General features: G+C 37.3%; 1 protein-coding gene across 9 annotated transcripts in view; it reads left to right on the plus strand.

The window, feature by feature from the left end:
* Positions 1–27,708, plus strand: part of phldb1a (pleckstrin homology-like domain, family B, member 1a) — a 49,784-nt gene that overhangs the window by 20,740 nt on the left and 1,336 nt on the right. For 4 of the 9 annotated variants that reach the window (XM_046839058.1, XM_046839061.1, XM_046839060.1 and 1 more), the window contains 19 exons: positions 3,590–3,715; positions 5,064–6,295; positions 11,040–11,273; positions 11,549–11,686; positions 12,486–12,623; positions 13,151–13,279; positions 14,683–14,838; positions 14,989–15,099; positions 15,752–15,841; positions 16,335–16,454; positions 18,489–18,614; positions 18,929–19,087; positions 19,313–19,450; positions 19,996–20,073; positions 20,849–20,915; positions 21,533–21,809; positions 23,872–23,962; positions 24,304–24,450; positions 26,486–26,705. In XM_046839058.1, coding sequence (XP_046695014.1) covers positions 3,590–3,715; positions 5,064–6,295; positions 11,040–11,273; positions 11,549–11,686; positions 12,486–12,623; positions 13,151–13,279; positions 14,683–14,838; positions 14,989–15,099; positions 15,752–15,841; positions 16,335–16,454; positions 18,489–18,614; positions 18,929–19,087; positions 19,313–19,450; positions 19,996–20,073; positions 20,849–20,915; positions 21,533–21,809; positions 23,872–23,962; positions 24,304–24,450; positions 26,486–26,705 — 3,777 coding nt within the window. The remainder of the gene's footprint in view (positions 1–3,589; positions 3,716–5,063; positions 6,296–11,039; positions 11,274–11,548; positions 11,687–12,485; positions 12,624–13,150; positions 13,280–14,682; positions 14,839–14,988; positions 15,100–15,751; positions 15,842–16,334; positions 16,455–18,488; positions 18,615–18,928; positions 19,088–19,312; positions 19,451–19,995; positions 20,074–20,848; positions 20,916–21,532; positions 21,810–23,871; positions 23,963–24,303; positions 24,451–26,485; positions 26,706–27,708) is intronic. The other 5 variants (XM_046839059.1, XM_046839062.1, XM_046839063.1 and 2 more) reach the window with 5 other exon arrangements.

Genomic DNA, 27,708 nt, shown 5'->3' on the forward strand with positions numbered 1-27,708 from the left:
AGCTCCTGACTAATTCACACCAGGAACACCCTACAAAACCTGCTGTTTCAAGATGCTCCGATGCTGTCTTCTAGCGTCACAATTTGGTCCATGTTAAAGGCGCTCAAAACTTTATGCTTGACTATATTTCCTTTTTCTCAAAAAACTGAGTGTTCACATTCTGCTCAACATATCCCACTTTATTAACAGGTGCCGCTGTAATGATATAATCAATGTTTTTGAGTTCACCTGTCATTGGTTTTAATTTAACGCTGATTAGATTAGATTAGATTCAGCTTTATTGTCATTGTGCAAGGTACATGTACAGAGCCAATGAAAGGCATTTAGCATCTAATGCATAAGTGACCTATTTAAAATAAATAAATAGCAGTGTGATAAATAAGGGTATGGGGTCCAAATGTACAGTGGTGAGGGTGAATAATGCTGAAAAGGTGCAGTAGGTATAAATATATGTATATATAGTAGTAGTGCATAGATTTCAGGAGATGACATGCTCAAATGACATGATATAGTTATGTACAAGTATGAATGTTGTATGATACAGTATATACAGAATAAATATGGGTGGAATATACAGTAGTGTACTGATAAACAAGTTATGGATGGTGCAAAAATGAATGGTGGATAAGCAGTGCAAAAAAACGAAAACAAAACAAAAACCCAGAAAGTGACAATGCAGTAGTGTATTTTGACATTGAATGATGATTCGCTGTTCAGTGCAGTAACAACCAAAGGAAAAAAGCTATACTTCAGTCTGTTTGTGAGGGCACCTGTCACCTTGTCTGTCTCTGAGGCACCTGTAGCATCTGCCCGATGGGAGAATGGTAAATAGTCCTTGTTTGGGGTGAGAGGTATCTTTGATTATGTCCCTCGCCCTTTGTAGACAGCGTTTTTTGTGAATGTCCTCCACAGTGGGTAGCTGAGCGCCAATGATTCATTGGGCAGTTTTCACCACCCTCTAAAGGGCATTACGGTCCGAAACAGTGCAGCTGCTGTTCCCCACTGAGATGCAGTTAGTGAGAATGCTCTCAATGGTACAGAGGTAAAAGTTCTCCAGTATTCTGTAGCACAGACAGGACTTTTTAAGTCTCCTTAGGAAAAACAGGCACAGTTGTACCTTTCTGATCAGGATAGAATAGTTCAGGGACCAGGTGAGATTCTCATAGATGTGTACTCTAAGGAACTTGAAGCTGGGTGCACCCTCAACAGCTTGAGCCCACTTGGCCATTTGGCCATACTATATTATTGCCTGGGAGGTGTAGGGCATATTATACATTCATACTCAGCCTATGACTTAATCCTTTTTTCTATCATGTTCTGCATATTTTCCAGGTTATTTGAACATTATGTTAGAAAATTGGTATTGCTCCTTTAGATGTTAGATTCGTTGTTGATGCGTTAGATGATGATGAGTTAGATGATGACGATGATGCTTTGGATGCGTTGATTCATGTTGTTACCAAATTCTGACACTCCCATTAGCATGTAGTGCTCTTTTGCTGTGACCTGTTGCCCATCCACTTCAAGAATTAAAAGGTTACATGTGCATTGTGAGATTTTGTTTATTTCGCTTGTAAAGAGAGATACAAATATCCTGAATGATCTCTCTCATCAACAGGGTGTTTCCAGCCACAAAACTTCCATTCAGTGAATGTTTTTTGTTTTTTTGCACCATTTTGTATAAATCTTAGACACTGATTTGTCTCACAGGGTTATGTGTTTGTGTCACTTTTGGCCATCTGCTAAGAAGAGGAGTGAGCTGTGAAACGGTTTTTATTTTGTTTGCTAGCTTGCTTTTTTCTTGGATAGATGACCAGTATAAGACTATACGAAGTTTGTGACTGAACTTCTGCTCATATATGATATTAGTTCAGGTGTTGCAATTGATTTTTTTTTTTTTTTTGTTTTTTTTTAGGAATAAATATGATCCAATCTAAACATATAAATAAATCTTTTTAATCAAAAGAAAGATTGCATCAATATTAATTTGTTGAGAGGCAGAGACAGAACATGCTTTGAATATGAATTACATTGTTGTGAATGCATAATCAATACCATGCTCAGGGGCAGCTGAGTTATTGTTTTCAAGCATCAGGGCTAAATAAAAAAAATTGCCTTAGCTAGTGCATATGTGACAGCTCATATCTGGTGCTTTAAGACCATGCTGTAATTTACATTCTATGTTAGTCTCATGCTTTCTGTACTTTCATTGTTCATTATGAAATAGAGGCCTGAGCTTTCATTTATGGCTGGTGTGTCAAACACCATTCACGTATTTCCTTAATCACTGCATAGCAGGTGCTTAAATGGTGTGTTGTGTGTATGTGTGTTTGCGTATTTGTAAGGCTTTTTGCATAGTTGTACATTTATGTATACTTATTGTGTAAGTATAGGATACCTGAAACTGCTGTTCCTTGCAATGCTTGGTCGATATTTGTTGTATTTTTGTAAACAAGAATTAAACAAAAGACATCCATGTTTTTCCTATTCTAGAGAGAACATTGGTAAAATTGTGAGATTATATGGACTTTATTTTATTATTTATTCAATGAGCTTTTATTGTAGACCATTCCTTGCACATTCAAACACAGTCATAACAACACCATGTTTACCATGTTTTGCCGCACCCCTGACGGAGAATGTTTTTATTACCCTTTATCTAGCCTCTGCTTGCTAACAATTCCACCCAGCTATTTTTTTACACTTAAAGTAATGGATATGCAAAATGCAAATATGGATTATGCAAGTATGCAAATATGGATTATGCAAGTATGGATGTGGGCATGTAAATATAAATCTTAAAAAATAAAAAGAATCTAACATTACTTTTGAGGATTTACACATGTAAATACAAGCAACAGCTTATAAACAAGGAATGAATAAGAAAAAAAGGATAGAGCAATATAAAAGTGACAGTAACTAATAAAAATTCCCCAAATATTAAATATTTAAAGCCATTCATGTTTAGCTTCATAGAGATTACAATTAATACAAAGAATATTTGTATATTTTTTGAGATGTAACTGTATTTAAATTTGTTATTCAGAATGAATAAATGATGTTCCAAATGAATATACAGACTGATATTTATGTGAGTTACACCATTTAAAAAAAAAAAAACAATATTTGCAGGATGCTTCACAGGGCATCAGGATGAGAAGTGGGTGTGTATGAACGATCAGATATGACACACATGGAACAAAGAAAGGCCACATTCTTTAACTTGAGAGTGTATGCGTCTGCAACATTAACAACTTGGTCCTACTGTGGTTTAATTCTGTTAGAAAATTCCACAGGCACGTTTATACTAAAATGATAATTGCCTAATCAGGATTAGTCCCACTCCCGTTACTAGTTGAGATTGCCGTAAATGACTACCTGAGGTTTGAGGATCTGCCAGAAATTCTATAGGCAATGTTGACAGTGTTTCCAAAGGCATGTTTCTTGTTTTGGCTACAGGCACTTTGGGGTTAAATCTATTAAAAGCTAATAGGATAATTGGATTTTTAATTCTAGTCAAGCAGCCTTATTTTTCAAGGTTTGCTTAAATATGCTAATTCCTCTGATATTTCCTGAATGTGTGTCACAGGGTGCATGCTTTGTTTTGGCCAGTCTGTCTTTTTTCGCTTCAACCACCCAGAGGAGGCTTTCAGGATGAAAAGTATGATGCCAGAAGGAAATGCTGGGCTCAGCAACACCTACAGAGGACATTCAGGTAGAGCTTCTGAATTACATTTATTGACTGCAAAACAGGTTGATTTATGATTGTGTTCAAAGTTGATTTAATATCATATACACTGACAGTATTATGATATAAGCACAGGCTTGGTAAAAAAAATTTAACATGCACACAACGATTTTGCTTAAAAGCTCTATTTAGATTTTTACAGATATAAATGTTGAAAGCAACCGAGTGATTATTACTAATTGGTAGTATTGTTGTGGAAAAGTACTTTTTCTCAGTAGTAGTATTTCTCAGCTTACTGAACACTGCCCTGGTTTAATTAGTGCTTTATTAACTTTGTGTACTTTATTAACTTTGTGTACAGGAAGTAAGTCTCTAAGGAGACAAGTGACTCTGCTGGAATGCATAAGACACTGAAAGCTTTAAGGAGAATTTTGTGTGGATGTGGATGTATGATGTTTAAAATACCCTTTGGTTTTGGCTTTACCGTATTGTAAAGAAGTTCCATGCTCAGTAAATGTGACATCATGACAAAGATAAGGCTATTGAAGGTATGGTACTAGGTGCTGTTTCCTTTTAAAATGTTGCGTTGTTTGGTGGCTGTGTCTGACAAGAGAAAAAAGCAGTAGAATGCCCAGCATGTGGTAACAAAATGGTTTGTTCCAAAACTAAGTTATAATAAATAAGTAATAAAAAAGCTCATAGCATGAGGACTGAAGGCCATAGCTGAAGCAGTATGTGAGAATTGATGGTTGTGGGAAGAAGTGTGTGGTGGAGAGTGGCACTGTGTGAGTAGAATGAGTCATGCTGTAATTCAGGGACTATTCTTCTTTGTCCACCCTGACCTTTGTACTGAGGGAGGCAGCATGGCATGACACACCCAGTTCCTTGTAAGTATGTGTGTGGCCTTGGAGATACGAGGTGGGGTAATTGTATGTACTGACGTGTGTGTGTGGGTGCATGTGCATATGTGTGTTGTTAAATACAGGGACAAGGAGGAAGGGGTAAAGTGATTTAGTGTGTGTTTGCCTAGCCTTTTCTTGACTAGGCATAGGGTACATATGTAGTAAGTAAATTCGCAGGTGTGCAAACAGCGAGTGAAGAAACCAGAGTAAATAATTTGTTACTATTTCTTATACAAAATTTACGTTTAAATAATTGGGACTGTTCCTCTGTCACAGACACTAGCAAATACCAGCTGTTTTTTTTTTTCAATCATTTGTCTAAATGTAAATATATATATATATATATATATATATATATATATATATATATATATATATATATATATATATATATAAATGTGTGTGTGTGTGTGTGTGTGTGTGTGTGTGTGTGTGTGTGTGATTTTAACATTATTACTTACTTTTTCCTACAGAGACTCATGGTCTGCTTAATGGACACCATAAGCCTGTACGACATGAGAGGGCTCGTCCAGACCATGGTCCACTTGCCTGCTCTATAGAGAAGGACCTTCAGAACATCATGGACTCTTTAACTCTGAATGACTCTCAGTCCTCCACAACAATGCTTGGAAAACACTCTGAGCATCCCATCCCACAGTCACCTCTTTCCCCAATGTTTAATGGAGGTGGCCGTTATCTTCTGTCCTCTCCAGCCAGTCCTGGCGCAATGTCTGTGGGATCTAGTTATGAAAACACTACTCCTCCTTTTTCTCCTATTTCATCCCCCTCAATCTCCAGCAGTTCTTGCACTCATATGGACACTGCTAACTCTTCTGTGCCTTCACATTCAACTTACTACAATAATACAGTCCAGCCCCCAGTTCCCCAGCCACGCCAATCAGCAGCTCGGATTGGCACTAGCAATGGTGGGCGAAAGATACAGGAAAGTCCTCGATTTCCTAGGAAAGGCTTGACTGAAGCTCCTGTAGCCAGTTTCCGTGGCCAGTACCAGGACGTTCAGGTCAGAGGAGTTTCAGAAGTCCCATTTTCAGTCCTGGGTTTCTCTGGAGATGCAGCCAGGGACAACTGTATCCTGACTTCCAGTTCCTCTGCCTCCTCAAGCCCTAGATCAAGTGCAGGCTCAACTTTCCAGGAGATGTCTTCAGCTGATGGAATTCAATCCATTCAGCCAAACTCACGTTCACTAGGTCCTCCAGTCAGAGAACGCCCCCCTCCCAGCCCCTCTACTCCACGTCGTGTGCTGCAGGGAGTCCCGGTCCTACCTGGAGCCCTAACGGGGGCATCCCTCACAGCTCGAGGCCAGACAGGAAAGGGTGTACCAGAGAGCCCTCGACAGCACAGACGAGTCACAATGGGAGATGATGCTGCTGGAGCAAGGGGAATACGGGCAAGGAGCCCTTCTCCTGTGTCTGCTGTCCTAAAGGACCACAATAGTAGCAGTGGGAGGCAAAAGGGGAGTGTTGAAGTTAAACAAATTCCAGGATTAAGTACATATGTTGGTGTTTCTCCCCTCACCAGCCCACGTAGTCAGAGGAAGAACCCAGGAGAACCATGGATTATCCAACCCAGGGCACGGGAACGTAAGAACAGCATTTCAGAAATCAATGACAATGAGGACGAACTGCTGGAATACCATCGCTGGCAACGGGATGAGAGGATAAAAGAGCAAGAAATGGAACGACTGGTGGGTGTGTTTTTGTATATTTGCATGATTGTGATTCATTATTTGATTGAAAATTTTCAATAAAAATTTTATTCGGCCAGCATGTCTGGCGTCATGATGCCATATGACAACAGTGTGTGCATTAAAGGAGATCTAGGGTTAGTGTGGCTGATGGTGGGCGATGATGGGGGGTTCATAGGTGAAGCACAGATAAGACTTAAACATCAATGTAAATTCTGGAGTGTCTTATAAACTGCTGTGGGCAGAGGGTGTGGCTATATGAATGCTATATTTACCCAACATGGCCTTGAAGCATTAAACTGCTTACACACGCACACATGCTTCCACATGATCTAATTGCTAAAACACAGTTACCATAGAGTAACCCTATAATTTTCTGAACACTTTTTACCCTGATGTCTCTTTAATTCCAAAGCCAGTCCAACCCAGCAATGCTTACCCCATATTATCCCTAGACTTTTTTTTTTTCATATTAATGTGCTTTGTTTAATTCATAATTGCTATTCCTGGTACACAGGCTGCTGTTCTATTTCTTTCCAAAGCCACCCAGATTCTCAAGTCCACAATGCACACGCACTCACGCTCACAGAGTCCTAATTATGAGCTGCCGAGCAGCTGTCATTGCAGAGACACATTCTTCTTATTCCCTTTAGAAAAGCTATTTTAGTAGACAAGTCCATACAGACAACAGTGAAATTAATACAAGCAGCGAGTCATTTGCCATGAACAAGCATCAGGCTTGAAGAAACCTGATCAGTTTTTTGTTATAACCAGTTTATAATATTACGGGAGAGAAACTAGAGTTCTAGGTTAAATTTTTCATGTAGTCTTAATGAAGTGTATGTCAATGTGCTTTTGGTTGAAATACATCAGGTTTATTAGCCACTGTCTGGCGAGTTGTGATGAAGGCTGTTTCCTTGTTAACCAAGATTTTTGCTAGTCATAGTTCTTGACTTAGCTGCATGTAAATCCCCTAAGGTTTAAAAATTTTCCTGTGCTCTATATAGTAGGTGCAATATTTGATTTTGCCACCAAACACTTTTTTTAATTTCTATAAACGCAGACGTTGCTTATGATCTCACACAAGCGGTAACTGAATATAAGAGAAAGAGAGTGACTCAGTGAACATAAAAAGGAACCAGAGGTGTGAAATTACCCAAAAAGGTCTCAAAACACTTATTAAAACAGATTTGAATGTGCCAGAGCAGCTCATCTGGTTACCTTTCCACTGTGCCCGGATCCCAATAACAAATAACGTGATTCAGTTTTTTAATGTCCGTATGGGAATTCAGGTTTACCAAGCAGCTCATACAGAAAAAGACACATCAGACAACGATAATAAAAAAAAAAACAGTACAGTAAAGGCAATATATGCACACACACACACACACACACACACACACACACACACACATTTCTCTTATCTGTATATAACAGAAAATGTGCAATGTTTTTGGATTATATATGGCAGTAGATCATAAATTTTTTTTTATTTAAGTAGAGGCATAACATTGTAAGAGATACTGATGCGCCCTGGGAATTTTTACACAAGCATTCATTCTGTGTGTGTGTGTGTGTGTGTGTGTGTGTGTGTGTGTGTGTAGGTGGGTGGATGTGCTTTTTGTTTTGTGTGCATGTATGTTTAAAAGGAGTAAGCATCAGTAAGGATTCTGGGCCGTGGCCCACTTGGCTCTTTGCCATGCGTACTCTATGCTGTCATACCACAATCTGCTACATCCTGCCTCTGTTATCATGAAAGTACCACACACACACACACACACACACACACACACACACACACACACACACACACACACACACGTGTCCTACTATCCTTCTGGCGATGTTCCATTGCATCTAAGCATGCTTACCCTCAGTAACTAGGGGTATAAAAAAGCTGTAGTTTAACACTAAAATTATATCTGTATACATACATTATTAGTTTTAGTCCCCACTAAGATATAGAAACGTGCACATATACTGACACACACACACACACACACACACACACACACACACACACACACACACACACACACAGAAAAACATCAAAGTTCAGTGAGGCATACTCTCTCACTTTCATCTCAAGGAGTTCTAAGATGTTTGGTATTGGAGGTCACTTCTTCTTCTTCCTGGCTGTGTCACCGTGGAAACTGAGAAGAATACAGCCGAATGCAGGACATAGAAGATATCACTAGAGGGCAGCATGTCACCATGTTTACAGTGCCTGAGCACATTTTTAAGAGTTGCTTCATTGTTTACTTGTTTTCAGAAGAATGGTTTGACTTGCAGGTCAAGTCCAGCGAAATCATTTTATTCTTTTAATAACATTCAGTAATGTACCGTTAAAGAGTCAGTTCATTAAGATTTTTTGCCTTAATTAATGTGAACTGAATCACTGCTGATTCAAGGCCAGTGATTATCATGTAAAAGGTCACTTTCTGTAAAATGTGACAGACAAAGATGTTGGTCTTTAATAAGTTATATTCAGGTTGTATAATAATCCTGTCTCTTTAGTGCCAGTCTCTCCTTCATTACAGCATCTACGTGCGTGTGTGTGTGTGTGTGTGTGTGTGTGTGTGTGTGTCCTGTATTAAAGAGACAGACGAAGAGAGTAATTGAAAGACTGTTTACTGCTTTCCTCATTAGAAGCATTCAGCCACCAGTGGAGCTATGTTACTCCTGTTGTCGAATCACTCACACTAATATTATCACCACCTTCCTGTCTAGACATAATCCTTTCTCACACTAAACACCCAGTATTTGAGTAGATTGAAAATGAGCTTTGACACACCAGCAATTTTAAAATCTGTCATTTTGACCTTCATATCTGTTAGGTCCTCCTCTTGAGAACCCCGAGACTGAGTGCTTATTGTGAGCTAAAGGAGAGCTCTCGTAATAAAGTGGGCTGTGCACGCACACCATGTATGTGGAGCCCTTTTGTGTTTGTTTGGGCAGAAGCATCTTTACCAAGCGTGCCAGCTGAGCTGACACTCTCTTTGTTAAGGAAAATGTTGTTGCTTAGCTACACTGCAGTCGGCGTTTACGGGCGCTGCCTTTCTGTCTTCTCAGCAAGAGAGCATGTGTGAGAATCCAGGCACTCGTTTTAAGATATTGATTTCGGAGCAAACTCCCAATCGGCACAACTAATTTTGACAGACACATCGTCTGTTAATAGGTGCTAGTGAAAAAAACGCGTTTTTGTAGGAGTCTTGCAGGCGCATGTTTAGATCGAAACTGGGAAACGACACTGAAATATTCATTCACAGCCACAGTAAAATAGATTAGAGAAATGCTGAATTTCCTCATAGCATATGGTTTTATAATTATTTGGGGAAAAAATGATATAATTTGTCCATTTATTTATATTATCATTTATTCTTATCTTAGCTTATTATTTAAGATGGTCTGTAATTAGTAGACCAAAATGCTGGTTTTGTGTATGCTTTTGTGTACATGTTTGTTTGATTTGCCCTTTTTTTTGTACCAGGTGCAAACATGAGAAAAGAATCAAATACACAAGTAAAGGACTTGAAAAAGGCTTGAGCGCCATACCGTACCTTTTTCAATTCCTGTTACTATATTTGTCTATTTCAGGACTGGCTGTTTAGTGACACCTACAATCTTTATACTCACATATAAACATTACTTCTGAAAGGGTAGAAGTAGACTTTGTTAATTATAGGCTGTGACTGAATGAATGGCTGCTTCATGCATTTTTTATAAAAGAAACTACATGAACTGAAGTGGTCTCCTGTTCTTTGTGGTACAGCTCTTGTAAAGCACGCTGCCTGCCATGTTATTTTAGTCATGCAGAAGCGCAGAGCTAGTGTCAGCTAGCAAGGCAGCTTTGGGTATTGTCAGCTGCTTGTGTGAAGTATAATAAGGTCCAGTTCTTAGAGCATTGCAGATCAGCGAGCCAGGACTCAGACAAAGGGAGAAGATGAACTGAGATTGTGAAAGTAGAGAAAGAAAGAGGTAGAGAGAGAGAGAGAGAGAGAGAGAGAGAGAGAGCAACACACATGCCTGCACGCACGCACGCACGCACACACACACGCACACACGCACACACACACACACAGTTGGTGACATATGTAGAGTGGCAGCAACAGCTGACTACTGTAGTAGGGGTGAGAGGTCACATTAGTCCACAGGTTGGGGGGTCATTGAGAGTTAGCAAAATAGGGTGGTGGGGGTGGTGGGGTTTCAAGTATGTGCCTGTGAGTGAGTGTGTCTGAATGTGTGTGTGTGAGTGTGTGTGTGTGTGTGTGTGAGAGAGAGAGAGAGAGAGAGAGAGAGCGAGCATGATTTCATACAGCTGCCACTGGAGCCTCAGGGTTCTCTTAGCTGAAACGAAAGTCAAGAGGTGATTATTTATCTGTTTGTGTTGATTTGACATTATCCTGTCATGCTGTTTTTACTTGTTTGCTATATATTACTCATATAATTGCAGTGACCATGTTCCGTTAAGGCTCTGGCATTGCTAGTATCACAGATTTCAGTCAGTGGGACCTCTTTAAAAGAGACCAGGTTGTACAAAGACATAACAGCACTTTAAAGCCTTAACTGCATGTGCATGTCACTGGAGATGCCTTTAGACTGTATTGTGACTTTTGTCTCTCGTAGGTTTCTGTTTGTTTGTTTATTCAGGAGACCACCCTGATCCTGAACTGTGTGTGTGTGTGTGTGTGTGTGTGTGTGTGTGTGTGTGTGTGTGTGTGTGTGTGTGTGTGTGTGTATAAAGGAAAGACAAAGGCTAGAGACCATTATGAGCCTGTGTGCTGAGTATAATAAAGGGGACCCTGTGGTAAACATGGAGACGGGGAGGGCAGGTCAGTTCCCTGGGACAGAGGTCCAGAGACCTGGCCCCGACCTGGTAGGCGTGGCAGTTCAGCGCTCACATGCTCCTCAACTGGGAGAGTGCGATGACGAGAACATGAAAGAGGAGTGTAGCAGCACTGAGAGTCAGCACCAGGAGGTAAGATTCTTATATTTCCCCTATACACATGGACACATGCATAAAAGTTTAGTAGGAACTCATAGACTCATATACTTTAAATAGTTTCTCACTTTTAAACCTGATGGAAAGAAAGTTTTTGAGGTACTATGCAAACAAAAAAAAAAAAAAAAAGGAACAGTGACTCAGTTATACAAGCAGATCTTTTTGCATAGTACCTCTAAAACTTTCTTTCTATCTTTATATTCTCTATCTTTTTTTTTTTTTTTTTTTATCTATCTCACACTACTCCTCAGCATGAGGACACTGTCGGTATGGGGCAGCAGGAGCTGGGTTATCTAGTGGAGGAGCGGGTCAGGATTCTAGCTCGAGTAGAGGAGCTTAAAGCTCGGGTCACTGAACTGGAGCAGCAGCTACAGGATTCCAGACAAGAGGTCAGACTTCAATTACAGCTCCCGCTAAAGCTATGATAAACAGCACAAAATTAGGCATGAATGCTCATGAACCTTTTCAAGAACTCATGTACTTGAAGCATATTTCTAGGAAACTCTCTGCTCAAGAGAAGGTCCATTTCTATGGGCCAGGAACTACTGGGTGGAGCTTGCTGTTCTGAATGGCTCTGACTGGTCAAACAAATATTTTAACAGAATGAATAAACATCATATCCTTAGCTGGTTATATACATATCCTGCATAGCAAAATGCTTTTGTGTTTGCACAAACAGAAAGTCATAATTACACAGTCTGTTTTTTTTATTTTTTTTTATGCTGTGCAAGCAAAGAAGCATTGCTGGGGGCAATCATTAAAATTCTGAAACTGTGCATTGCTCAAGCACATCATTAAAAAAAAATTCTGACTAATATTAACATGACTTTTGTCTTAATTTCCTACATTTTTATTCATTTTTGTATGTTTGCTTCACTCTTACTTATGTCACACCCTGAAGTCTATGTCATGTTAATGTTGATATCGTGTTACTAGAAAACATTAGAGTTTTATTAGTGTTTCACAGATGCATATTATATCTCTGAGCTAATTAGATATGCCCTTAATGTAACTTAATCATTAACAGTGCTGAATTCTGACATAAAAATTAAGCACATAATGATTAGTAGTTAGTGTGATTACAGTGAACACTACCTTTGTTGAATGACTGTAGATCAATCAGAAATTCATATAACCATTAAACATGCTGAGATTTAATAATACTGTTTGCTGCATTTTTACCTGCAGGCTGAGATGGAGCGGGCATTGCTGCAGGGGGAGAGGAGAGCTGAGTTAGATCAAGTGGAGGCAGAATTAGAGATTATCAATCAGATTCAGCTCAAAATGAGTGACGTGGAGAAAACTACCCAGAGAGAGAAAGAAAAGGTAAACACATATATAAACAAAATGAATGCTTTTCTTGAAATAATTAATGCATTTTTTTTGCACAAGAAGCATTTTGCTTTCAGCACGGAGGAACAAATTTGCTTTTTTGTTTCTTGCATTTTTCCCTTGAACGCTGTGAGAGCTCTTTACTAACTTCTTTCTAACCTTTAACAATCAAACTCTATACATTCTGCATTTGGCGTCGTCTGTAGCTCTGTTGTCTGATATGACTGGTGTTTGAATGGTTCAAAACTAATAACGGAAAAAAAGAACGTCATTTCTTGTAGGTTCTTAATGGAAATAGAACCGATTGTAAGGGTCCACTGCAGGATCCAAGTTTTTTTTTAAATGAAACATTACAAGAACATAACTTGTGAAAAAAGAGAGGTAGAAAAACCTCAGTCCTGCTGCTCTGAGCAGAGTTAATTTTGTTTCTTCCTGTCCTGTGCCTTTGGTCTGCTCTGTGTTTGTACATGCTTGTGTGTATTCGTGTGTATGTATGTGTGCATATGTTTATTGTTTCATAGGGGAGGGCTAATGTCTCAGCTGAACGTGATGTCCTGGCCAGGTTGAGGGATGGTTACAGTGAGCTGAAGAGCCAGCTTCACAAATGCCCTGAGTCTCTGAGGGAGCAGTTACAAGAACAGCTTGCCAGGGTCAGTTTCCTCTCCTACTGCCCTATGGAGCATCACCAACACAAAAAACAAGAACAAATGTTCAGAAAGAAAGGAAAGAACAGGAAAGAAGCACAAAGGCAATAGTAAATGAGTAGGGGGTTTAAAAACTACAAAAGAAAACTATTTAAGAAGACACTGCGAAAGGTTTGTTTACAGTTAGTGCATTTGCATGTACAAATAATCTGATAACTACAGAAAATCAGATTTCCACTACACGTTTATCTGCACTTCGGTAATGTGATAATAATAAAACTCTGGGTCTAGAGTCAGTTGATAATCAGATTTCTTTTAGTAAGCATCACTACAAGTTGCAAAAGCTAGCAGTTTAATTAAGTTTTCCAGTAGGGAGCTGGAAGGCGCTTTTTGAATCAAGTAGCTTGTAAGAAAATTATTTTATCGACCGAGCAGTGGTATTGTGGTATTGATAAACTTTACTTCGTTTCATTTTCTTCACATATACAATATATTTGTAATCCATTATACAGAGTATTTATTGTCGATTGGTTAGAAACACAGTTGAAAGGTAAAATCACTTTACTGGAAAATATTTATTTGCATATTGATTCACTATTTTCCGAGTACTTTACCCAAAGAGGGACACAAGCTATTTTTCTGCTTGTTTTTGTATACATGTGGAGATTTCTTGAAATCTAATTTAGCTTTAATTTACAAGATTAATCCTGGCTATTTGAAAATTCTTATCCAGAAGTCAGAAAAGAATTGAATTATTAGTGTTCATGTGAACGTAACTATGGAGATCAGGGCAATTATCTATAAAGGTGTATTTAATTGTTTTGCTAAATATTATTCAAATGATATTTAGAGGTAAAAATCTTAAAAATATAGTCTGTATTTTTACTATCTTCATATCATTGTGTATTATGTCAGCAGCACCTGAGTATGATGGCTGGTTTCTCTTTTACACTTTCTCTGGTTGTGTTATTTTATTTTATTTTTTTTTGTAAAGAATTCACTTTTGTATTAGAAAGTATTTGAACTTTGTAATGTATTACTCTTGTATGATTGTTTCTCTTGGTTTTTGCATGTTGTTTTATTTTTGCACTGTTTTTCATGTGCTAACAAAATCAGCTGCTTGCTTGCTTTGCATGTTTTAACAAAAATATCCCACTAATTGACTGATATTGCACACAATTCAAAGAATCACAAGAAATTCTTCTTTAATCCCAAATATTTGTATTCACTATTTTATGGATGTTTTCTGAAATGCTGAGAAACAGGTGGGCATTTTCTGAAGTGCTTAAAAACCGATCCAGTCACAATAGAGTCACTAAGGCATTTGTGTTCATCTGTCTATTTTTCTTGTCCACCTGTTGGTCTGTCTTTGTGTCCACGTCTCCGCTCCGTCTCCATTCTGTCTTCAGAAGGCCGAGGCTCTGGAGTCTTGCGCAAAACGCTTTGAGGACCTTGAGTTTCGCCAGCTGGAGTGCGAGAGCAGTTTAGAGGAGGAGAAGGAGACAGTCAGCCGGCAGCTGCTCCAGGAGAAGGCAGAGTATCAACGCAGCGTGGCCAAGAGGAAGGTCTGTTCATTGATATAAGAAATTTTTTAATGGCTGCTACAGCATGTGTTGGTGGGGGATAAAACAGATCAGCACTCAGATTGTGATAACTGTGATTATTACAAATGTGTGTCAGTTCATGTCTAACACCTATTTCTCACGTTTCCCCAGGAGAAAATGGCTGTCCTTGAGATACATGCCAATCAGCTTGGTGTGCAGGCAGTCCAGGATTGTGAGAGGATGGCGAAAGACCGAACCGTGGCCCTGCAAATGTTGCAAAAGGTTAATCCAATATACTGATATTGATTGGGCAGGATCATTAGACTAATTGAGTGCTCATTTAACCACACAATTAACAGAAACTCTACTCTGAACCATACAAGTAGTTTTTTTTCCATTGCAGTCTTACTCAATGGCTTAGTAACATGATGTTAAAACAACACAAATACATTATGCAAGACTTTTGTATAAACTCTTCCAAACAATATTTAACCAACCACAATATTGTGCATGTATTATGTAGTTTCTACAAAATTACAGTAGGTTATACCTCATTTAATGAGTAAATAGAGGGAACAGGAAGGCAAGGATTGAGAATCAGTCTCACTGTGTGTTAGAGGCTTATTATTACACTGGATCTCAGGCTGACTAGGAAATGTAGGAAATATTAAGGTAAATAGCAGCGACAAGAATACATTATTCAAAATTAATAAATAAAATCAAATATAAAATATTTATATTTATTTTGCACCTTCTTGATGTTTACCTTTTTTTACATTCTGTTTTTTATGCAACATAAAACTAGTTTGATGTCTGTGGCACTATAATATTTTTCTTATTACTATGCAAATGCTACATTTATTCAGTCACATTCCACTTAACTGTAAATATTATGCTTCTTGTTTTAATGACCTCATCTTTATAAATCACTTAGGAGAAGGAGAGACTGGCTACCCTTGAAAGGAGATACCAAAGTTTGACTGGAGGGAAGACTTTCCCCAATTCCTCTAACACCATGCAGGAGGTGAGAACACATGACCAGCACTAGCAGTATTCTATGCCTTTTACAACCCAAACTCTTTAGTGTTGTCTGATAATATCAGGCCTCTGTCAGTCTTCAATGATATTCATCTGACAGGCCCTCCTTTGTAGACTATCTAGAAAGACTTGCTTTCTTCTTGAGCATCATTAATATTCATGGGTTGATGTTTGTTTGGTAGCTCAGAACCTTGCTTTGGGTGTTGAAATATCCACCCATATCCTTGGCATACTATAAGATGGTACTAATGTCTATAGGATCTGCTTCACTGTCTCAGGCAGTGATGTAAAAATTTAATCTAGGCTTTTGCCTCAGGCAATAAGCTCCGTTGCAACGCCTTGCTGTTTGTCTATTAAATATGTAAAAACAGCAAGAGAGATGAGTTTTAAGGCCCAGTAGCTCTGAGACGTTTAATGTTGATTTTATTTGTTTCAAAATTACCCCTGTAGTTGATTCTGACAAATGATATTTAAAACAGGATGTTCTACATATCAGCGAATCTGACCTTTCCTGTGAAGTCCTTATCCAGCATCCCCCTCTGCCTTCTCCATACATTCAAAGCGCCACCTCTCATTGCTGTCCTATCAGGCCTCAGGAGGTAAACAGGTGGCATGCTGGTACTTGATGGCCATCCAGACATGTTTCATGAGTCATTTTCTAATAGGGGAATGCTGATTACTAAAAAAGACTATCCTGCAAAACTTAAAAAACGATACTATAAAAACTATAATGCAATACCAGAAATGTTAAAACTTGGTAAATAGTAACAGCATGGTGCTTTACTTGTATAGTAATCATGCAATCATGTTGTGAACTTCCTTTACACATAATGCTGATGTGTTTATAGTTACTTTTTAACAAAATACTTAAAGTGTTCTGAGTATCATTAACACATTATCATTGCATGTTACTGCCATATTTACTGTGCAATGCAAGGGTAGTTTAGTTGACTACCATTTATGTGCACGTCCGTGTGAAGTGACTCCAGTGTGTGCAGTGAATCTGGTTTTCATTTCTGCATGGTAGAAATAGCAGTGAGGGGGTGGTTCATCATTTCTTAATTGCGTTCCTCCTAACACGTTTGTGGCAGTGTTTTTATAGGGGGAGGTGATTATATATTATATATAATGTACACTTCTTAGCATATTTAATAGCTCCTTGTACCTGAATACCTTTATTCATGCAATTATCCAAATACCCAATCATGTGGCAACAGCACAAGGCATATGTAATCAAACTGTAGAGTTTCACTCCATGTTCATATTGAACATTATATTAGGGGAAAAATGTGATCTGAGTGAATTTGATTGTGGTGTAGTTGTTGGTGCTAGATAGGCTGGTTTGAGTATTTTAGAAACTGTGCTAACTCAAATAACCACTCTTTTTATAACTATGATGATCAGAAACAACCAGAGCATCTCAGAATGTACACAAAAACACTCTACAACAACAAAATACCACATCAAGCTTTAATACTATAAGCCAAGAATAATATAGTACTACAGTCGGGTTTTTGTTTTATTTTAACAGCATGAATGAGTAGGAGTACACGTATCAAAATGTACTGTGCATATGACCTACATTTTTATCCAAATGTTTTGGAATGGCAAGGCCAATCCTTTTGTTTTTTGCTACACTCTAAAACAATGTAGATTTGAGATCAAATGATACATATCAGATGATTTTAAGATCTAAATATACAAAACAAATTGTCACCTATTGTTTGAACTCACCTATGTTTCAAAGGATCAAAAATATTGGAACAAATAACTGATGTGTTTGTTGTTGTCCAGGTCTGCCCTGCCCTGTATGGTTTACACAAGTAATAGCTCTAAATGTGTCCTCTAGGTTCGAGGCCTAAGTCTTACCAATATATACTGCATTTGTTGCTAAAAATGATCAACCAACATAAGGACCAAAAAGCTTTTAAAAGAAAAAAATAAATAAATAATAACATTGTGATGACAGAAAGATTGTGAGGACTGTAAAGAAAAACCCAAACTCAGCAGTCATTGACATCATCAATGGTATTACAATCCACCGTTTTGAAGACTTTGAGAATGGTATATAGAAGCCATACCTTAAGATGGCAAACCACTCATTAGCAGTAGTAATTTGAAGACCGGACTGGAATTTGCAAAGAAATACAGAGATGAGCCTTAAAAGTTTCGGGACAAAGATTTACCTCTGCCTGTGGTGAATAAAGAAAGGATCTGCTAATGATCCAAAACATAAAAACTCATTAAAAGCTACAGTACAAGCATAGGAAAAAATCGCAAAGCAATGGATATGGAGCCTAAAAATATGTCATTTATTTAAAAGAGCTTCTATACATTAGTTACAATTTTGGTGCCATGTTGTTTAGCATATCTAATTGTAAATAACAGTAAATTTAATTTCACATTCTGAACTAAAACCCAATTGTGTTCAATGTATAGCAAAAATAAAAAAATAACAATTCACCTACTTTTGGAGAGACTGTATTCAGTATGTGCATGTGTGTGGGAGTGAGTATCCTGTGTTGTGTTGGGTCTCTGGACTGTTCTTTGACTGTTCTTTAACTGTATGTACAGGTTTAAATATGAGTTTTTCATTTGTGTGTATTCAGGAATATTGATTTGTGTGTATTCAGGAGTACCTCAGACTTTCAGATGTATTTAAGATGTATGGTAGTGGTTGTGTCCCAACTCAAGCCACTTCTTTTGCCCCTACCACTTCCTGCCTTTCTCTTGCTGTTACACCAGATACCCCTTGTGAGGTATGAATGTACAGCACACATACTCTTTTTGTGCAATTCTCTATCCATTCTGTCTGTGCTCTTGTTTCTTCCATCATTATGTCTATTTTTTTGTTGCTTTTTTTATGTGTATGACTCCATTTATTGCTATGTCTCTTTTCATTATGGTTTCCTCTAGTCCTTGCTCATCTTTTCTGATAAAATGTGCATCATTCAGCAAACTCATTTCATATTTCTAAGCATAGTACATGTCTGTGTTTTTTTGCTTTTTAACGCCTTCACCACATTTTCTTTTCTGTCTGTCTGTGTGTACACGATGCTTTGATTGGGTAAAGGAGTATGTGACAGTTAGTCAGTTAAACCAGCTCTTCGGGATGCACATGGTTGATCCCTCCACAACGGCTCCTGTCCAATCATTCCAAGCTATAGTAGCTGACCCTGTCCTCTCTAGCCACATGTCACAATGTGACGCTGCCCAGTCTCTTTCTACTGAGGTGTGTGTTCCTCATGTTTTTTTAATCACTGGTTCTATTTGGTATTATATATACATGTTATAAGAAAAAGATGCTGTCTGTTTTTATCTTATACTATGGTATGCATGGAAATTATTAGAGATATGGCTGCATATATTCTGTCATTCTTCTTTCATCACTCCCTGCCTCTTCTTCTATTATCGCTGCACCTTTTTTTCTCATTCTTGCACTGCTTGTAATACCTAGGCTGAGAGGAACAGGCCTTTGGTTTCCAGGCTGGATTTAGAGCGCTGGTACCAGGACATAATGGCAATTGGGGATACTAGCCATGCTTGTCCTCCCCCTCTTCCAGCTAAGTCTTTCTCTACACGCAGACCCATGCAGGTAAACTCCGTTGTCCTGCCTAAAGTCCACGTGTCTTCCTTGTGTGTTCCTGTACTTACACGCTGTGTCGTTGTACCCAGGTTATCCACTAACTTTAGTCAGTGTTGTTTATGCTGTGTCTGTGTGCTGGTACATGGCTGTAGATGTCTGATTGACTGTGTGTACATGCAAAATACTTGTCAAACCAAATGATTTTTTAATTGATTTAAACGTTTTTAATTGCCAATTGGAGCAAGGTATCAACGAAATGTTTAATGAACATAAAAGTGTAAAGAAGAAGCATCAATGCTACTATAAAATGTTACTTCAACGACCCTTCCATGCTATTTATTTAACTTTAATTCAGTACCTGCTGAATGTGTGCTCCTATTTCAGCTGTGAAAATTACATGACAAAAAATTTCATTTGGGTTGACCTCATTTGGTTTACTCTTCTCACTTCATGTAGGTGTCTGCAGCAATATTGTTCAGTCCAATTAAGTAATCGGTTGAATTATTCATTCTTTATTAGGTTGCACAGTGGCATTCTTTTCTCTGTGTTCTCAGATGTACAGGTGTACACAGGATAAAGCAAATAGTACATCTACACAACCTGGAGTTACAGGCAGAAACACTCCAACCAAGGTAACACACACGCAAAGACATACCTTCAGTAATGTGAAGGTATGTAAATCATTGGACAGTAGCACAGATAGGGAACTACAGCAGTCTGGATTTTTTATGATGACTATGAAGTTAAAGCTCAGAATTTCAGGACATCATTTTAAGCATGATTTATGGGTTTCTTCAAGCACTTATTGATAGTAAAGCATTTACCATCAAACTGTAAAGGTTTTATAGTTACACTTAGGGAGCTATATAAAAAGGGGCATTGATTCTTATATATATTACATGTTTTTTTTAATAGTTTTGAGTTGGAAGTTCCACTTATGTAGAAACCATTGTACTTTCTGAACAAGCAAAATCTCATCTTTTCTGCAGAAATTAAAATAATAATATGTGGATTGTAATTTAATCTCTTGTATCGATGTATGTTTTATTATAATTGATTTGTAAAAAGTATTTTTGTCTTATGTGTAAAAGATTTTTGAGAAAAAGGTTTATTGCAATTAAAAAAAAAAAAGGAAAAAGTGAAAGATGACCAACAATTCATTAAGCATATATTATACAAAGCTAAAATATTTTATATATATATATATATATATATATATATATATATACAAAGCTAAAATATTTTAGTTTTATGCTGTACTTTATCCTCTTATCTGATGTTTTTTGTTTATGTATTCAAATGTGTATAATCAGAAGATTGCTCTGATGATAAGCTCCATTTTGCTTTGGATTTAGAATTACATAGTTTCATAACTGTTATGTAACCACATTATTGTCATACTTTCAGAGCCTCCCTGACCTCTCAACCCCTCATCTGGAAACAGATTTCAAGAAACTTGCTCTTGAAGACAAAGGTAAACTAGCATTCCTGTGGCATGAACATTCTCATCTATATCATTAACTATAAATACTGGAGCAGTTTTCTAACAAATCCACTTGTTCTTCTGAAATGTGAAGTTTGTAGAGGAGGGGTTTTTGAGAGTTAAAAATGATTGAATTTGGCCAAAACCTCTGATGCTTAAAAGGTTTTCTCTTCTGGTTTGGGGCAACAGCTTTTGCATTTTAACCATGTGCAGAAATGCTCCATACTCTAGAGTATAAAACAACAACCTGCAGATTTTACTCTCAATGGCTTCATTTGTAAACTGAAAATATGGCTTGTTTAGAGAAAAGACATGACTAACATACAGTATTTTATAGACATCGGATACTTAAGGACCATAATGGTTAAGTAATAAAAGTTAACTGTTTTGTCTTGTTAATTGATTATCTTGACTTATGTAAGCAAGAAATTGTATATAACTGGTCCTTTACAATTTTTAGTTGGATGACTCATCTCTAGGGGCTGTGTTGTATAGCATTGTTATTAAAAAGATTTTATAAAAACGCTGAATAAAAAGTCAATCGCCCAGGTTGCCTATTGTCATTCTCTTGCCATTTTTCAGAATTGTCTCTTTATGCCTCTGCCTAGGGTTCCAAACATGTGATGACTCCAGATTTCTCACCACTGAACTGAAACCAAGGCACGAACTGGACCAACAATGCCACTGGGGGGTGCCACAGGGCTCTCAATCCCAGTTAAATGGCCCATTCCCTGCTACCCCGGTCCAAGAGGTGCACCATTCCATTCTGCACCATCAAGCACCCCCTTCAGGTGGCCCAGCATACGACACGCTCAGTCTGGAGAGCTCTGACAGCGTGGAGACCAGTGTATCCACTGGAAACAACTCCACCTGTTCACCAGAAAGGTAACATTGGGAAATGTAAAATTAAAACATTGGCTCAGGCCAAACCACCTGAACTGTGTAGGGGAGGCTAGGGATATGAATTTATAGGAAAATACTTTTACATTTTAACATTCACAAGCTATATTTCTAAAAATACGAAAAGTACCATCAGTCGAAAAAAAAAAATGTGGGTGGTTGAGGTACAACAAACATTTAAAAGTCACCAAATTAGTTTTTTAGCAAACAGATATGCTTGTAAAGTACGTTTGTATAATCATTATTTGTCAGATCCTTAAAAATCTATATTAATTGAAAAATGCTGCTTGCATAAGTGTCCAAGCCTTTCACAACAGTACTTTGTTGAACCTCTGTTATAGAAACAGCTTTGTCTACTTTAGCTTTGCACCACACATATCATGTTTAAATGTTTGCATCACTCTCAGCTACTGTACACTAAATCTTAATGACTGTTGGCCTCACTTTGACTTCCTAAATGAATCCCTGTCATGTTTTAATGCTAAGTTTTAAGGGGCAGCATTGTTTATGCGAGTTGTGCTCGGTTGGTGTGATAAAGCTTCCACTTCCTCGCTGTTGAACAATGCTTACAGGATGTCTAAATTGTTAGATAGAATTTTATACCTATTCCTAAATTATGAATGTATTTTTTAACTTAGTATAAATTAGAATGCTTATAAGTCTTTATTTATTTATATATTTATTTATTTACTTAAATTACTTAAATTATTAATTAAATTAATTAATTAATTAGATCTTTTTTTCGGGACAGAATGAGTAGCCTCACTCTAGATTCTTTTTTTAAACCCCTGGCTTACTTGTTTATGTTTTCAAGTTTAATAATTAAAAAATGCAGTCAAAGTGCATAGCAGAGACTAAACAAATGTGCGGTCCGCCACTTAATACGTTCCTGAGGGAACTCAGATTTTAAAGTTCTGCACGTAAAAAAGATTGCGAAAGCTCTGTACCGAAAAATCCGCTACCAATACATGTACAGTTACACTCCTACTGCATATATGGTATATATGCTTACATATATAAAAGTACTACAAAAGGCTTAGATATTGATACATTGCTGTGTCTTCCACTGGTAGTTTATTTTTATAATGTTTGAAGATAAACTTTTTTTTATAAAACGCATTCACATAATAAATACAAATGTTCTGTTTTTCTTATATAAATAATATATATTTTTAATTATATCCTATTTTAGTTTCACTGAAGATTTTTTTCTTGACTCTTTTCTAACAATGTTTAATAATAACAACCAGTGTTGCACTTAATTACAACCGATAAGAACTAAACATCAATTAAAGTTGATGGGACCTGATGACCTGATGCAGGTCAGGTCAGTTCATGGCCCTAAATGACTGTCCTTGTCAATGCCCCTGAGAGACAGTCTCCATGGGAACCCTTGTCTGCCTCTGTTCCCCTGACAACGGGTCATCCTGCCCAATTTCCCCTTAAAAGTGTTTTTCTTTGCATTCCTCTCCTTGTATAAAGTTACCCAGCCTGTTGCCATGACAACCACCAACCATACAAGAGGCAAGAAATTGCTCACCTGTTCATAGTTGGGTCGTGTCCCGAGGCAGAACAAGGGGAGCCTGCCATATTATGTATTCCCCTTAGAAAGGGGTGGGGGTTTGGGTATTTTGTTAGCCGAGAAAGGATATTCACATGATTGTGTCCTATTTTTCAATTCTAGAAGAGATGGACCTTGGGAAGGATTTTACTCGATTTCTGGTCTATGTTTTTATGCCCTTTGATGTTTTAATATGTCAGAATTAGAGCTCCTGGGTCTCAACCTACAGTCAGAATTTTTTTCTCTTAAAATGGAAAACGCTTACCTAAGGGCTTGTACGTGGGTCAGCGGTCTGTTCCTGGAAGAATGAGTTGCAGCAAGAAGAAATTGATTCAAACGAGCACTTCTGACTGTCGAGGATCTTTTCCTGAAGACTCTGAGCTAGAAAAAATAAACTGTATGGTGTGCGGGCGGCACTTATGTCCAATACGGCAACCTCCAGTTGCTCTCTTAGTAACAGAATGAATGGATGTGTTTGTGTCTCAGTGGTAGCGGCCTGGCTGGGCTGAGGCTGGAGGAAATAGAGAAGATGCTGAAGGAGGCTCAACAGGAAAAAGCCAGACTAGTGGAGAGTCGTGTGAGTCCTATTAAACTTTAATTTTCTGTGAAATGTAATCTCTCTTATGAATTTCAAAATGGAGTGTCAACTCCCTTTGCTTCTGCAGCAGTGCAGATACTTTTCGCACCTACAAAGAGACATTGACATGAAAGACGGGCTCTTAACAAGTTCACCTAGAGTAACACACATATTGACATTCTCCTGTGAAATTATTTTTTCATACGTCCCTTGTAAGCTCTCACTGTGGGCCTTTGCAAATGTATTTTTTCCTTCAGTCTGTTTCATCTTTTCACTATTAGTTCAAGCCCTTTTCTTTCTGTTTCTCTGACTCCCTGTTGGTGTCTGTCTCTCTCTCTCAGGAGAGGGAGGTGCAGGCACGAAGGCAGATGCTGGAGGAGGAGAGGAAGAGACGAGAGGAGGTGGAGAGGAGGCTGCAGGAAGAGACTGCACATCGGCAGAGATTAGTAGAGGAGGAGGTCAAGATGAGAGAAAAGCAAAGCTCTCAGGTCAGTACAGGTCTATGAAGAAGGCAAACATTAGAGAATACCAGCTGCTTGCAGATCAATGGAACTCTTAGACTGCAGTCTGCCAATGAATCCTTTCAGACATAACATGTACTTTTAGTATCTTGAGGTTAAGAAAGTGCTTAAAGAGGCTGGTTTTTTACATTGATCGCAGAGCCGTCACTGCAGTGGCCACATCAGGCAAATGCCGATTTAGAGATTTTGAAGAGCCATGGGGCTTAACAGAAAATACTGTTCTCAGTTGAAATGGAGTGCCTCTGGCTCTGAGGTGAGCGTTCAAACCAAACATGGGTGAAAAAAGTCATTATGGGGTAATTCTGTGAGTACAAGGAGGAAGCATGAAGGTAAGAGTCAGATTGCAGTGGGAATTCTTTAGGCACATGTGAGGACAGAGAGATAGTGAGAAGAAAACTGGATTAAATGATTAAAAAAGCAGAAGGATAAAGTCAAGGAACATGTCTAAAGCTATGAATTGAAGATAAAATGACAACACATTAGGCTGTGTATACATTACAAATGAACCAAATGGCTTATGGTACATTTGTAAAGTTTTGTCATTTACTGTCATTCAAACAAAGTTTGAATACTTTAGAAACACTATTCAGTTAAGTTATGAACACATTTAAGATGTTTTAAAACATGCTAAAACATGTCTAAAATAACTTTTTACAATGTAAAGAGCTAAATGTTATATAGTCTTTTAATTTACATGTTAACTGACAATCATAGATTTAGAATTAATATATATAAATATATACATGTTTAATACGAATAATCACATGATTGTCATGATTCTTGTGATTAATTGCAACTTCATTGCACATTTGTATCTGTTCAAAATGTAGCTTGAATGACTAGTTTTCAAGTTTTTAATACTCTAATCAACATGGACATGGATAAAGATGGATTCTTTATGCAAATGTATGTTTATTATTAGTAAAACCAAACTCAACATAGAGCATGAAAACATTCTTGTAAAATATTTTAAATTAATTACGGTGTTTTAAATTTCATAAATCATCACGACACTATAACTTTTGCTATGTTACCACACAAACCATGGCGGTTTTTTGGTGCTTCATTTGAGACTCGGTGCATCAGTAAAACAAATTTAGTGATTAAAAAAAAATTTTTTTTAGTGGGGTTTAGGATTTTTTTTTTATATCTGAGTAAAGAAAGGACATCATGAATAAATGCGTGTTGTGGGTATTAATTTTGCCACTTTTCGCTGCATTAATCATGCATTATTAAAATTAGTGCCGTTAAAATAAATATATAATATATAATTGATTATATATATTATATGATAATAATATATATATATATATATATATATATATATATATATATATATATATATATATATATAATTATATATATATTTCTTATTATAATTATATTATATAATTATATATATAATATATAATTTGTGTCTTGCAGCTTTTGTTTCGTATCACGTGCATCTCACACACACTTATTCACATACACATACGCTAGATGATGCAGGTTTACAGGCTAGAAAGAGCAGAAAGAAAGACACTGTTTGGAGAAAAGCGAGTTTAGCCAAATGCAGCAAAAAATCTAACTAATCCTTAAGCTTATTTCACGATTGTACACAGCGTACAAAATTACGTACAGAATAAAGTATAAATTATGTATAAATTTCATGTATAATAAATGTGTGTGTTGGTTCTTTTTTTTATATTTTATTCTGCATATCACAAGTTCAAATCACATGTTCAAATTACTTGGGACAAATAAAGGTATATCTTATATTATCTTATCTAAATTAGCTTTTTAATTATCTCTAAATGGTATAACAAAAAAAATTTAATGTATTAAATAGTAGACTTCAGCATACCTCCAATAATACTGTGAATGTAACAGAAAACCTTGTACTATATATGTTATGGTTCTTCAATACAAATTAAATACAGTGTACCACAAATTTGCAATAATAACATAAAATTTCTCATATATTTACTCTATATTTGTATCTAAATTCTTCTCTGATTAGGCTCGACCAATGACTCGCTACCTGCCAATCAGAAAGGAGGAGTTTGACCTGCGCTCCCATGTGGAGTCGGCAGGCCACTGCATAGACACCTGTGCCTACGTCATCGTCTCTGAGAAAATGTGCAAAGGCCACCTGGTGAAGATGGGTGGCAAAATAAAATCATGGAAGAAGCGCTGGTTCGTGTTTGACCGCCTGAAAAGGACCTTCGCCTATTATGTCGGTATGTTTTAGTAATAGGGTTCTGTCCTCCATGTTGCCAGCATAAAGGGTTTCTTACACTATGGACAAAAGTGCACTTCATTTTTGGCCAGTCTTCTCATAGCACTGGTATGTCTTTCTCACTTTTAATGTTTTTCATACACTCACACACACACACACACACGTCGCTCACGTGTGTAGCCTTTTCACCCTCTTACTCCCCATGTTAGTAGTAGTGATGATGATGATGATGAAATAATCTGCAACACTTTCTCCAGCCCTGTGTTTGAGAGCGATGGGGTGGTGGGGGGGCTGTTGAGGGGGATTTACCCCCGGCTTGTTCATGACTAACAACATGAGACATGCAACTCCTCAAAAACAGAAAAATGCCCAAAACAAATTAGCCCAATTTACTAAGTATGTTTGGTTAAATCTAAGGGTACAAAATTTAGAAAAATAAATGATTCAATAATAATATGCAAATGTTTTGCATATTACTAACTGTTATGAATAAACACCAGTGTAAGGAAGACTGCAACACTTTATTTCATATTTATTTATTTGTTTGTTTGTTTTTAAAAAAATAATTTTTTGTTTATTTCTTTTATGAAAAAAATTGAAAGGCATCACCTTAAGTTAAATCACCATTATTTAGAACTACAGTTTATTGTGTTGCCTTAAGGCTCCTGAAAAGTTTTTTTTTTACTGTATGTGGCTTTTTGTGACTTTCCACTGTACATGCTGGGTTTAGACCTTTAGGTGATGCTGAGTTTGACAGATTTATGTCAGCAATGAATAAAACAATTGCACCATGAATGCAAAACAATACCTGTGATAAACTCTGTGGTCTCCAAATCCCAAACGCCTGCTGTCTTTCATGGAAGAATTGCCTTTATTTAATTTGATTTATTTGAGGTGTAAATGTAATTTTTGAAATGTTATATAGAAAACACGTTCTCGTTAAAATTAGAATTATGTTCAAGTTAGAAATTTGGGTGCTGTAAATTGACTGAAATATCAGCTTA

The sequence above is a fragment of the Silurus meridionalis genome, chromosome 25 (assembly GCF_014805685.1).
Source record: "Silurus meridionalis isolate SWU-2019-XX chromosome 25, ASM1480568v1, whole genome shotgun sequence".
In the NCBI taxonomy this organism is placed as follows: Eukaryota; Metazoa; Chordata; class Actinopteri; order Siluriformes; family Siluridae; genus Silurus; species Silurus meridionalis.